Source organism: Sminthopsis crassicaudata, chromosome 6 (assembly GCF_048593235.1).
Source record: "Sminthopsis crassicaudata isolate SCR6 chromosome 6, ASM4859323v1, whole genome shotgun sequence".
Taxonomy (NCBI): Eukaryota; Metazoa; Chordata; class Mammalia; order Dasyuromorphia; family Dasyuridae; genus Sminthopsis; species Sminthopsis crassicaudata.
Window position 1 is genome coordinate 186,252,897 of NC_133622.1, and position 12,595 is coordinate 186,265,491.

The following is a 12,595-nucleotide window of genomic DNA, read 5'->3' on the forward strand; positions in this document are numbered from 1 at the left end:
AAGGAAGGAAGGAAGGAAGGAAGGAAGGAAGGAAGGAAGGAAGGAAGGAAGGAAGGAAGGAAGGAAGGAAGGAAGGAAGGAAGGAAGGAAGGAAGGAAGGAGCGAAGGAAGAGAAAGAGAGAGAGAGAAAGAAAAGAAAGAGAGAGAAAGAGAGAAAGAAAGAAAGAAAGAAAGAAAGAAAGAAAGAAAGAAAGAAAGAAAGAAAGAAAGAAAGAAAGAAAGAAAGAAAGAAAGAAAGAAAGAAAGAAAGAAAGAAAGAAGAAAGAAGAAAGAAAGAAGAGAGAGAGAGAGAGAGAGAGAAGAGAGAGAGAGAGAGAGAAAGAAGAGAAGAGGAGAGGGAGAGGGAGAGGAAAAAGGAGAAAGGGATGAAGAATGGAAGGGAGAAAGCAAATAAATGTTAAAAGATCAGGTTAAACTTAAGAATTTCCTTGATGAAGCAATTAAGAAAACATTAGTTTTATAATGTCTCAACCTTGAGAACTTATCTAATATTGTGTGACAAAATTATAAGTATTCAAAAAACACTCGGGCTACATACTGCACCTACCAATTATTTCAAGGAAAAGCACATACTCTTAGGTTGAGAGTTAAACTATCCTCTTTTATCCATGGAATATCATTTTTTACTTTTGGTAAACTATGGATATTTAGATCCATATTTAGCAGACATTTTCTTTAAAATGAAAAAAAGTAAACCCATTCCTTCAAGGAAAACAACTGACAGTATTTGTTGCCAATTACAAAATTCTATTTTTCTAACACAGATTGGAGTTTTGGTAAACCTAGAATCACTCAATACTTAGTTATTTTTTCAACGAGATCAGTGGAATATTAAAGGATGTGATTTTTAAAAATATTTTTATTTTTATTTTTAATTTTTATTTTATTTTATTTTTATTTTATTTATTTTAATATTCTTTACTCTTTGGAACAGATTGTTTCACTTTTGCCTCATCTATACAGGTATGATGGTTAACTACATCTCGGACTTATGTGAGATTCAAATGGGATAAAATCTATAAAGAAGAAAATGGGATAAACCAATATCATTCAGTGCATCAATTGCCCATTATAGATTACAACACACCCATGGCCTCCAATTCTCTATCATTTTGCCATTCATAAATTCTCCATAAAGGATACACTCAAAAAAAAAAAAAAAAAAAGAATACACAAACATAATGGCAGCCTCCTGTCTTGTTCTAGTAGTGTCTCAAGGATACTGACCATGACATCCCACTCTCTGACCTCTGACCTCTGACCAGAGCCACCTCCTTTCCTGTTCATGCATAAACTTGCACACAGGTTTAAATATGGAGGAAGCGCTCGGTCCTCCGAGAAAACTCAGCCAGTGATATTATTATGAGTTCACAATATTATTGAGAGGAAAGTACTTTGAAAACTGTAGAACTAAAGACGTGAGTTTTTAAATTTCCATCCTGCCCACATGGAGGGGCACATCAATATGCCCCCTAGAGGCCACGTGAGAGCTCAGAAGAATGGGATAGAGGGGTGGTTCATCCTTAAATTCTCCTATAAAACAAGTATAAATAATAACAACAAACTTTTTCCCACAGTGAATGGTCAAGGACCTATTTGTAGCTCCACCCCCACGGTGGTTACCATAGCTACTCCAGCCTTAGCGTCCCGCCCCCTAGCTAGCGGATATTTCAGTCGCCTAGGCAACCAACCCGTATCGTGGAAGAGGAGGCCACTATTTCGCAAGGCGTTTTGGGTTTTGTAGTTCCCCAAAGGCCTTCCTCTCTCTTGGTGAGATTGATTAAACTACTAGTCCCAGAAGCCTGCGCGCGCACGGGCGCCCCAGCTGTCATGCCTGGGCGGTTCCTGGAGCAGAGCGTGGAATTGGAGGGAAGGAAGATGGCGGCAGTACGGAGTGGTAGGAGACCGGCCTTGGGTGCGAAGTTAACCCTGCGGCTGATGCTGGTCCTGGGTCTGGGGTTGCTGTGGGCGCCCTCGAGAAGTTGGGCGCATGGGGGCAAGTACTCGAGGGAGAAGAATGAGCCCGGGATCCCCCCCAAACGCGAACCCGGGACCGAGTTCCGGATGGAGAAGCTGAACCAGCTCTGGGAGAAGGCGAAGCGGGTGAGTCCGTCGCTGTGTAGGCATTTACTGAGCGCCTGCTGTGTGTAGGCACTTACGGAGCGCCTGCTGTGTGTAAGCACTTACTGAGCGCCTGCTGTGTGTAAGCACTTACTGAGCGCCTGCTGTGTGCAGGCTCTGTGCAAAGTAGCACAGGTACCCGGGGGCCGATGTGACCGCCGCCGTAACATCCCGGGGCACAGAACGGGCAAGGGACTAGCCCAGGATCCCCCAGCGCGGGGGCACAGCTCGGACTTGAACCCTAGCCAGAGCCGGAGCAGATCTGGAGACAAAGAAACTGAAGCTCTGGGGTGAGGTGGGGGAGCGTGGCTTCCCGGAATACCACAGGCAAGAACAGAGAAGGACCTCAAGAGAGCTAGTCGCCCATTTTACAGAGTAAGAAGTTGAGGCTGGGAGAGGAAAAATTACTAGGCCACGGTCAGAAGAGAGGACTCAAACCTTAGTCCAAGTTTCAAAAGGATTTAGAGCTGAACTGGGACCTTAATGGTCGTCCAGCCCGACTCACAAATTTTGCAGAAGTGGAAATGATCTCAGAGAAGAGAAAGCCTTTTAGGGCTCAGTTCCCAAGTGTATACTATAGGCGTCAACTAATGAGTCCCTAACATTTATGTAGTGCCTTCTGTGTACCAGATACCATACTGAATATTGATATGAGAAGGGGGCTTGGGAAGAGCCAGGAATTAAACCCTTATCACCAGCCGGCCACGTATTTTTTTTTTAATAAAACCTTATTTGTATCTTTAGATTAAGAATACAACCACCCGTCATACACAACTCAGCCCCACTCTTAAACTACTCTCCCAGTGACGACATTTTTAAGAATACTGATATTTTTTATAAGAAGTCAGTAGTTTGAGGAATGGATCAAGGATCGGATCCCTTACCTAAGTTTTTAGTGTTTTCCTTATATTTCTCCTGGATCAAACTTTCCTTGTGTTTTCATAGCTTGTGGCTGGCAGTGAGTGCCGTTCAGGACCCCTCCCACTCAGAAGAATTCCAGAATGTCAGAGGGGAGGGCCCCGGGGTCTTGGAGATGTGTGATTGAGGCTTTGGGGGGGGTGTCTCTCGTTGGGCCCCGGGACCCTTCTGGCAGCCCCGCTCCCAGATTTAGGCCTTCTTGAAAGCTCTGGATGCTTCTCAGAATAGGAACAGCACAGGGGAGAGTCAGGAGCGGTTAGGAACTGATGCAACAAGAGGCACAAAAGCACTTAAATTAGTCATGTTGAGCTCCTTTTTATGCCCCTTTATGTTGGGGAGTGAGCAGCTGTTTTGTAGGGAGGAGAAGGGCCCTTGAAGTGATTTCTGAAGGTCACGTACCGCTGGCAGGGAAGCTGCAGAACTGGCGCCGGACAAAGCCCGGGGCTTTGGGACCCTTTCTACTGAGCTTTATCACGTATCCGGCCATGTGCCAAGTGTTGTGGGGGGAGAAAAGATAGGACAGTTCATATTCAAGCTCTGTGCGTTCCGGGTTTGGGCCTGGGAAGTCGGAGGAGGCAGTGTGAACGACAGGGACACTTCTAGGTGGTCCTTGAAAGGTAGATAGGGCCTGTGGAGGCAGCGCTGAGGGAGAAGGCTGTGCCAGTGAGAGGGAAAGCTGGAGAAGGAAGGGAGAACCCCACCTTTGGGACCTTGTGCTTAACCCCCGGACCTCCCGGGCCTGCACTTAATGTCAGCTGTGGATAAGCAAGCCTGGTTTGGGGCCTGATAAGGTAACTTCTCTTGTCCACATGGAGGTAATGATTACCTCAATCCGAGCTCTCCAGATTCAAGATTTTTTACAGTCATCTCCTACATCGCAGTCCCCAGATGAAAGAAATCAGAGAATGCGAGAGCGGGAAAGGACTTTAGACATCCTCCATTCGAACCCCTTCATGTTCTAGCTGACGCCAGGCAGCTGCGGTCAGCATGGCTTTCCTGATTCCTAGGCCCCAGAATTACAGGGAGTGCCGTGGAGCTCAAGTGAGGCAATGGAGGTAAATCTCTTTGCCCACTGTAAAGCCATGTATCAACCCTGGTTTTATGGCTCTTGCTCATTTATCCAACTTCCCTCTTCTTTAGGCCCATTTAAACCCCATCACCTCCATGGAGTCAAGACCACATTGATTTCTCCACTTTCTCATCCCATAACGTGACTTAGATGAGAGTATACGGCACACGGTGCCACCAGCTAACCCTTGATATCACAGGCCCTAAATAGTGTTGGGCAGAACAGACGAAACTGCCCCCAACTGGGTTCTTGAATCCAATCCAGCAGGACCCACCAAGCTGAAAAGCCTTTGTTTTTATGGCTAACGGTCAACATTGTATCTGTCTTCTTAGGAAGAGCTTCTTTTTAAGTTCAGAAAAAGCTTATCAACCCAAGGTTTGGGTGAAGACTTCTCATTTATCCACAGATGCTTCTAAATCCATCCATCAATCAGTTAATCAACAAGCATCTTCAGAGATCCTGCTCTCTGCCGGGCTCTATGATATAGTCCCTGACAGCCAGTGTATGGAGGAGTTCAGATTCCAGAGGGAGGCAGGGAGATTACCTAAAGACACAAAGAATCAATTTCAAAAGAATATGGACAAAAGATTATAAAATAGCTCCACATGAGGGACCGTGAGAGGGAGACGCTAAAAGATGCAAAGCGTTAGGAGAAAATGGCACTTAAGGTACCACAGTCTGTAGGGGCAGAAGGAGATCACAGCATGTAGCTTGGTCTTGGGCGCATTGAAAGTATTAACGGTATTAATTTATTATTTCATTCTTGCATTCATTCAGCAACACTTTTTCAAGTCCTTTGCACATTCCACTGTGTTTTTCCTATTTGGGTTTATGAAGTTACATTGGAGCTGAGTCCCTACTTCCAGAGGAGCTGAGTTGAAAGAAGTTAGCAGCCAGCCACATGTACTGAATACCTGTTATGTACAGATTATTCAAGGGATAAAGATTGAATGGTAGATACTTGAGTACATAAGGAGAAGACACAAGATTCATTAGAAAAGACCCTGATGTTGGAAAGATTATACTTGAGTACATAAGGAGAAGACACAAGATTCATTAGAAAAGACCCTGATGTTGGAAAGATTATACTTGAGTACATAAGGAGAAGACACAAGATTCATTAGAAAAGACCCTGATGTTGGAAAGATTGAAGGCAGAAGGAAAAGGGAATGGCAGAGGATGAGATGGGGATAGTGTTATGGAAACAGTGAGTATGAGTTTGTTCAGAGGAGGATAGAAGGGCCTGGTGTGCTGGGATGCGGGCAGCAAGCACATCTGTGTCCTTAGCCCTCCGCTCAGCAATGTCGATAGGCATGTAAGGAGATGACATGATCATCTTGGGTTTGTAGTCTAGTGGAGGAAACTGTTCTTCATGAAACCAGGATAATCTCATGCAAAAAGGAAGCAATTTACATGGATCTGCCTCTTACCATAATAATACACCTAAGTGTTGGGGGCCTGTAGGGATTCCTGGATTTGCCACTTAGATCTTTTTCTTCCTTTCTACTATCTTTGTGGAATTTTGGGATTCTTGTCCTGGTTTAGAAAGGGATTTCAAACAATTTAAATTAGTGGCTTTTGCCCAGACATATGTGCTGCAAGCCTCATCATCATTGGGCCTTAGAGCTGGTGATTTCAGCAGTGTCGGGAAGAATGTCGTAATGATTTGTCAGATTTTTGTAGTGCTTTGTGGTGTACAAAACTCTGTGAGATAGACTCCATTTCACAAAGGGCAAAGCAGTGATGATCAGAGATAGGAATTATTCGACTAGAGTCACACTGCTGGTGTAGCAACTTGAGATGAGAACCTTGGTTTTCCCCATCCAGTCCGGCGTCCCTGCCACTTGGCCACCCATTTCAAGAAGTAAAGCCGACTCAGAGCAATTCCTATAACATCTTTGACATTTGTGTATTTGTAGTTTGGCCTTTGATTTATTTATTCTCCTTAAGTGATTAACAGTAGGTTTTGCAATAATTTCAGTAGTGATCTTCCTCTCCTTTAATATTAATATTGAGATGTCTGGCAGCCTCAGGTAAGAGTGCTTCTAGCCTTAAGGAATGCCCTTTGTCTACAGAACTGGGAGCTCAGGAAATACAAAGACTCATTGATAGTTCCTTATTTTTTTAATGTAGCTAATTTTAAAAATGTTAAAAGGACAACATGACATTGGAAGGCATATTTGAAATCTCTCCACATAAAAAATGTGAAGAGTATGTTTTCTTTTGCTGAGCATAAAGCTCCCCAAAGCAGTTAAGATTGATTTCAGAATGCTCTTTATTAAGCATTTCTGATATCATAATTTGTTGACTCAATCATATGTTGATTTAGTTGTTAATTTGCTAGGGATGTCATTATATTTCCACTTCACAGTTGAAAAATTGAAGCAGAATGGTCAAATAATAAACATAAGCCCAAGTCAAAAAATTAGAGACGAAACTTGAGTATTAAATTTGAAGACTGACTCACAAGCAGCTATGGCCAATTACTCAAATTAAGAAGGTCATAGGGTCTCAAGAAGATCTGGTGCAGCCTTTAGCAGTTAAATTTACTATTCTTCCCTCCTGTGTTAGGCTCAGTAAAGGGGAAGATTCAAAAAGGTTTTAGCAACATGAAGTTTCTGGCTTATACCTTCATAAAGGGATGGGACCCAAACATAGATAACTAATTTGCTACTTTCTGAATAAATGAAAAAGAATTTGTTAAGCATTTGCTACCATGATGAAGGCTGGGTTTAAACAGAAAAGCAGAATCTGTCCCTGCTCTCAGGAAGCTCACATTTTAATGGGATGAAAGAACATATTTCAGAATTTTTAACTGTAACATAGCTGGAAAGTTCCAGTCCTTTGAATGCAGCAAAGCCTATGGAAATCTATCTTCTTGTATGTTGTTTCCACTCATAAAAATCATATTCATTTCTGCTTTGGGTCCCTGTGCCCATTGCTAAGCCATTAGTGGGAGTCGGACTGCAGCCCCTGCAGACGCAGCTGGGAGGACCCTTTCCATTGCTGCTCCCAGAGCTCTGGAGTTCAGGTTCTTGGGCTGTCTCCACTTGGGTGTGGGGAGAGGTTGTTGTCCCAGGATGCAGCAACTTCGCCAGGGTTGCCCTACCTGCCCAGGATAAGGGCATTAGAAAACTGAGGTTAGAGAAGGGCACTGACCCGAGAATCCAGGAAAACTTCATGGAAGAGGTGGCATCTTGTAGCTTCACCTTCAGAACCAAAAGGAGGTTTAGGGCCTTCATGAGAAGGCATGGTCCAGAGCACTGGACATCTTTTTTGATGAACTGTAAGCAATTCTTGAGTTACCCAGGGAAAGACTCTTCTCCATTCTTGTAATTTTCATTTTTAATTTATAATTATAAAAAGAGCTGGAAAAAACTTGGAGGTCATCCCTTCCTCAAAGAGCCAATTCTGAGGATGATGATGTGTGAGATCCAGAGAGATTTGGGTACTTGCCTCAGGTCACACAGCAAGGTAGAGCTTAGACAGAACCTCAGCACCCCCCACCAGCCCAAGCCTTTCCACTCACCTCCAAAGAGTGACCACAAATGCCACTTGTATGTGGCAGACTGCCATGTGCCATTTCTGATGCTCTTCCCACTCTAGAATTCAACAATGCTGTGTGACTCTAGAAGTGTGAAGTAGATGCTAAGGCAGTATTCAGTGGGATGTCAAAGCCATATCAAAACAGCTTTACCTAAGTGCAACTGGGGCAAATCACTTAAATCTGGCTCTTCCTCAGTTTCCTCATCTGTAAAATGGGAATAATAATAGCACCTACCTCCCAGGATTTTTTTGAGGATTAAATGAGAGTACTTTGGAAACCATAAAGTGTTACATAAATTCTAAATCATCATCATCCTAGAGTAAAGAAAATATATTTTTCATCCAGAATCTGTGGTTCATAAGGAAGTTATTCCCTTCCTCCCATGGAATTAAATTGTGTTTTGAAGTTTTTACAGGATAATACTGATACACTTAGTATTATAATATCTTTAACTTTAAAGAGACCTTAGCGATATCTTCAGATTGAATTTGATGAAACTGAGGCCCAGAGAGGGAAAGAGAATTATTGACAGATCATTTGAAGTGGGGGAAGGGGAGGGAAAAGTTTATTTTTTCTCTCTTATTACTTTATTCTAAAAGTTATAGATCTTTTACTTCATATTTAATATTTGACAGTCTTTTTTACATATCTGATTTATATTGATTAGCTCTTTTAACTTCTAATTAAAACAAGGTAACAAAAAAATGGATGACTGATCTACAGTTAAATTTTAACCGTTTGGGTACTTTTCTTTTGCACTATGCTCCTAGTGATAGGATGAAATTATTGTAATGTCTTTGTCAGAGAACTATGGTAGGTTAAAGATGACAGTTTCTGAGAGGTAAACAACAAAAGTAGGATTTTAAGAGCAGTGTTAAGGTTATCCTTTTTTTAAATCTAAGAAGTGAGTGGTAGCATGCTGTAATAAAAGAACCACTGTCTGAGGCCCCATGTAGCCAGAAGTTTCATTTCTTGACCCTGGGTATATGCTTGGGGACTTTCTGAGGCTCGATGCATAAAATGAAAAGATTATACGGAATGGTACAAGGCTCTCAAGTGTCTGGTTTTTGTAAAGGGTGCCATAGTGGAGCCTCTGGCAGCAGGAGATAAGAGCACCCCACCCTGAGCCTTGCTCAGATAGGTCTGTTTGATGGCTTCCCCTCCTAAGGGTCAAAGCCTCTGGGAGGCCTGGGGCCTGTCCAGAGCAGGGTGACAAGTTGCTGCCCAGAAATTGCCCCAGAAGACTGGCTGAAAAATCAGAACCAGTCCTTCCAATAGCATTGTGAGGCAGGTGACACAAGGATTCTTATCTCTGTTTTACATGGGCAAGTCAAAGCTCCGAGAGAGCAGCGACTGGCTCGGGACCCCACAGCTGGTGAGCCTGGGAGCTGGAGTTTGTACCCAGATCTTCTGGTTGACAGAAGAGGTTTTGGGGGAATCCCAGCAGCATCCTAAGGGAGGGCATTTCACTCATGGCAAATCATATATGCTAATGGAATAAGTCAAGGAAAGGTGAGGATTGCAATATGGCTATAATACAGAATGCTAGAAGTACCTTAGCAGCAGGAAATAAGGTGGAAAAAAGAGATGATGTTAGCCCAGCTGGGAAAGCAGGGCAGCTGAAGTGCAAGCTCAAGGAGGAGCAGGGAGAGTTTTCCAGGAAGTCTCGTGGGGCTTCTAGGTTGGGTACTTCAGCAGTAGAGATGACACCATTTAATTGATAGTAAAATCATGGAATTGAGACTTGCTCCTGTGATTCTACCTCTGGAGCAGTCATTGGTTGGAAAGGAGGCAAAGATCTAGATAGAAATTGAACTAAGACTGGAGAAGATTAGTATTGAAGACAGTGGAGAAGACTGCAAGAGTTGTCTTTACACATTTGAGAGTCAGTCTTGATCTTTAGAGATCAGTCTTGTTCTTTTTGACTCTGGGGGCCCAGAGTAACACTTATCAAAGAGGCAAATTTGGCTTGATGTGCATTTAGAGCAAAAAGGCACCACTAGTCAGGGAGGAATCATCCTGCCTCATTGCCTCATGACCATTTATGGAAATGTCATAGAAGGCATTCTTTGGGCCATTGGTTGAATTACTTTGCAGCCACGGTTTCTTCCAACTCCAGAATGTTCAAAAAGAAGATGCTTATGTTCAAAAGGGAGAGTCAAGTCATGCCCTATTCCCTTTATCAATTGCTCTGTCAGGAAAAAACCCAGACTGAAATTCCTTTGCTACTCTGTTGCTCCTTCAGTGAGCCTTTGAAGCTTGAGGGGATAGTCTGTAATGTTAAAGGCTTAATCCCTAACTCCCTAGCTCAGGGCATGGCTTTTGTAAATGTTTGCCAACTCGGTGGCCATTGACCACTTTTTCTTCACATTCTGTATGATGAACTGCAGTTTGCACTTCTCATGTCCATGACTCATAAAACAAAATACCTCAGGTAAGATGTGATTTGATTACAGAGACACTAATCATAAAAAAAAACCCAAAGTAAACAGTATTTTTAATTCAATCTTAGGGGAATTGGGATGAGAACAGGAGATTGAAATAAACCGGGCTTCAGTATTACAAATCTGCTTATCAGTCAGAGACAATATTTGGAGGCTTTTGCAAATCAGACTGAAAATAGGCTAAAGTCAAATTATAAAATTGTTATAGGATGTAATCAGATAGGTTTCATACTTGGCAGCTTCATGAAATTCAACTTGGTCCACTCCCCATTTCCCAAGCTTGTGTTGCATTTTCCTCCCTAGCTGCCCCTGTGTTATACAAATCCTATGCCTTTGAGGCCCAACCCAGCTGCTTCCTCCTCCAGCAAAACCACTCCTGAAGGGCCTGTCTGCAAGTGATCTCTTTCCCCACTGAACTCCTCTCCTAGCACTTGTCATGAAATAGCAGTTTGGCACAATTTAGGAATACAAGATTTGGAGGCAAATGTTTAAAATCTGACGTCAACCCTTACTAGCCCACTGACCTTCACTAAGTTACTTTACCTCTGTCTCAGTTCTCCTCTCTATAAAATAGAGGTAAAACCTGCACTGCCTCCCTCACAGAGTTCCTGAGTATTAAATGAAAAAAAAAAAATGGATGTGAGTGCTCCATAATCCTAAAAAGCCATATAAACATAAGCTGTCAATCATCAACCTTTATTCATCACCCGTAAAGCAGTCCCAGGGCAGTACTGGGGAGTGTGTGAGATTTTTTTGTGAAGACATGGTCCTTGTTGTGAGCTTTAGGACTATAGGAAGGCCAAGGCAGAAGCCCAGGCACCTCTCCTCGGGCCCCGCAGCATGTGGCATGTGCACTAGAATAATACAGTGCACACACTGGGAACTCATGTGAGAAACATCATTAAGCACCTGGGAGAGCAGAGAAAAAGGTTTGTGAAAGGAGTAACATTAGGTTGACCTTTAAAACATTTCTGTGACTTGTTTGAGGCCTCAGAGTATGTGGGAGGAGGCATGAAGTGAGTAAGAAAGGGTAAGAGCCAATTTTACCCACCAGCTCCTTCCTTTCTAGAGCTTGAGTGTAACTTTCCCCCTGGAACATGTGAGTTTGAGAACTGAATCCCACCATCTTCTCAGGAGGGAAGGAGAACACTAAAATGTGGCTATAGTCAGCAACATGAATTGGCCTTTTAACTGGGATCATTTCAGCTTGAACATTTAAATGTTGGGGAGTGCTGACCAAGATTGGCTGACCAAGATGCTATTCACAATAACTGGCCAAGAGATCTAATGGCTTCTTAAGAGTGCCTCAAGTTTGGCAATGAAACCTTGTCATCAGCACAGGAAAGGATGCCTGACTCAGTTACTTTTAACAGCAGGAAATGCATCTTTGTTGTCATTTATTGCCTCATTTTGTTAGTATTTTTCAGCTGTATATATTTTATCTCTCCAGCTAGATTTTAAATACCATAAGAACAGGAAATTGTCTTATGCTACTTTTTATTCCTCATAGTGCATAGCTGTGCTTTCCGCATTGTAGATAATAAATATTTATTCATTGATTCAGTCAGGTATCAGCTTTCCCTACTTCTGCAGAGGCGTTTGCAGACGTCCCTCTGCAGATGGAGCAGGATGTGGAAGATCAAAGTGGGCAAATCCAGGGAAAATTGTTAATAGAGACAGGAAGTTTTGGTTACTCCAGACAAAAGGGAACCAAGATAAATCTCAGTTCTTGATTAAAAACAAAACAAAAATGTTTTCTCTATCTGCTTGGGTTTATTTAGAACACAGATTTAGGATTAGATTAGCAATCACCAAAATGTATTCATGTGCACAAACATAATGTCACATTGTTATCTTAGGCTTTATATATAGCTGTGCTGCTCAGCATTCACAGAAATTGCTGCACTAGGAATTAGAGCATTTGCCTTGATATGAGAGCCATTCTTTTCTCAAAAAAAGAGCTGAGATGGACTGACCAATGGCTGTGCTAAATGAGCTTCTTCCAAGGACCATCCAGCTCCCCAGGGCTCCCAGTATTCCAGCTGTAGTCTGACTTCAAAGGAGAGGGAAACAATGACAGCCTGTAATATAGACGCCACATTGATCTCATTCATGCAGCCTTTGGATGAGGAGGAGGTTCCATGGTCTCCAGCAATGGAGAAGATTCCTGAAAGCTGCAACCAGATGATTTCCTGTAAACTCTGTGTTATTAAAATAAATATAAGACCCACTAATAAGCTTATATTTTAATATTTTTTTAGGTTTATACTGTCTTCATGCCTTGTAGCAATGAAGTGAATGAAATATAGCATTTCTTTACTTTGCTCTTCTCGTACGCTCTTGGGATTTAAAACTCAAAGATCCCAACCTTATGTTTTTATAGAAATTGAGACCCCAAAAGATTAGAGAATCTTAGATTTAGAGAAGAAAGGACCTTGAAGCCCATTCTTCCATCCTCCCTTCTTTTCAGATCAGGAAACAGGCCTTACTGAGGGT

General features: G+C 42.6%; 2 protein-coding genes across 2 annotated transcripts in view; one reads left to right on the top strand and one right to left on the bottom strand.

Annotated features, from left to right (window-relative positions):
• DOK7 (docking protein 7) overlaps positions 1–12,595 on the bottom strand; it is a 315,723-nt gene that overhangs the window by 133,503 nt on the left and 169,625 nt on the right. The gene's annotated exons all lie outside the window — the stretch shown is intronic.
• Positions 1,653–12,595, top strand: part of LRPAP1 (LDL receptor related protein associated protein 1) — a 42,274-nt gene continuing 31,331 nt past the window's right edge. The window contains exon 1 of the mRNA XM_074274601.1: positions 1,653–2,103. Coding sequence (XP_074130702.1) covers positions 1,831–2,103 — 273 coding nt within the window. The 5' untranslated portion in view covers positions 1,653–1,830. The remainder of the gene's footprint in view (positions 2,104–12,595) is intronic.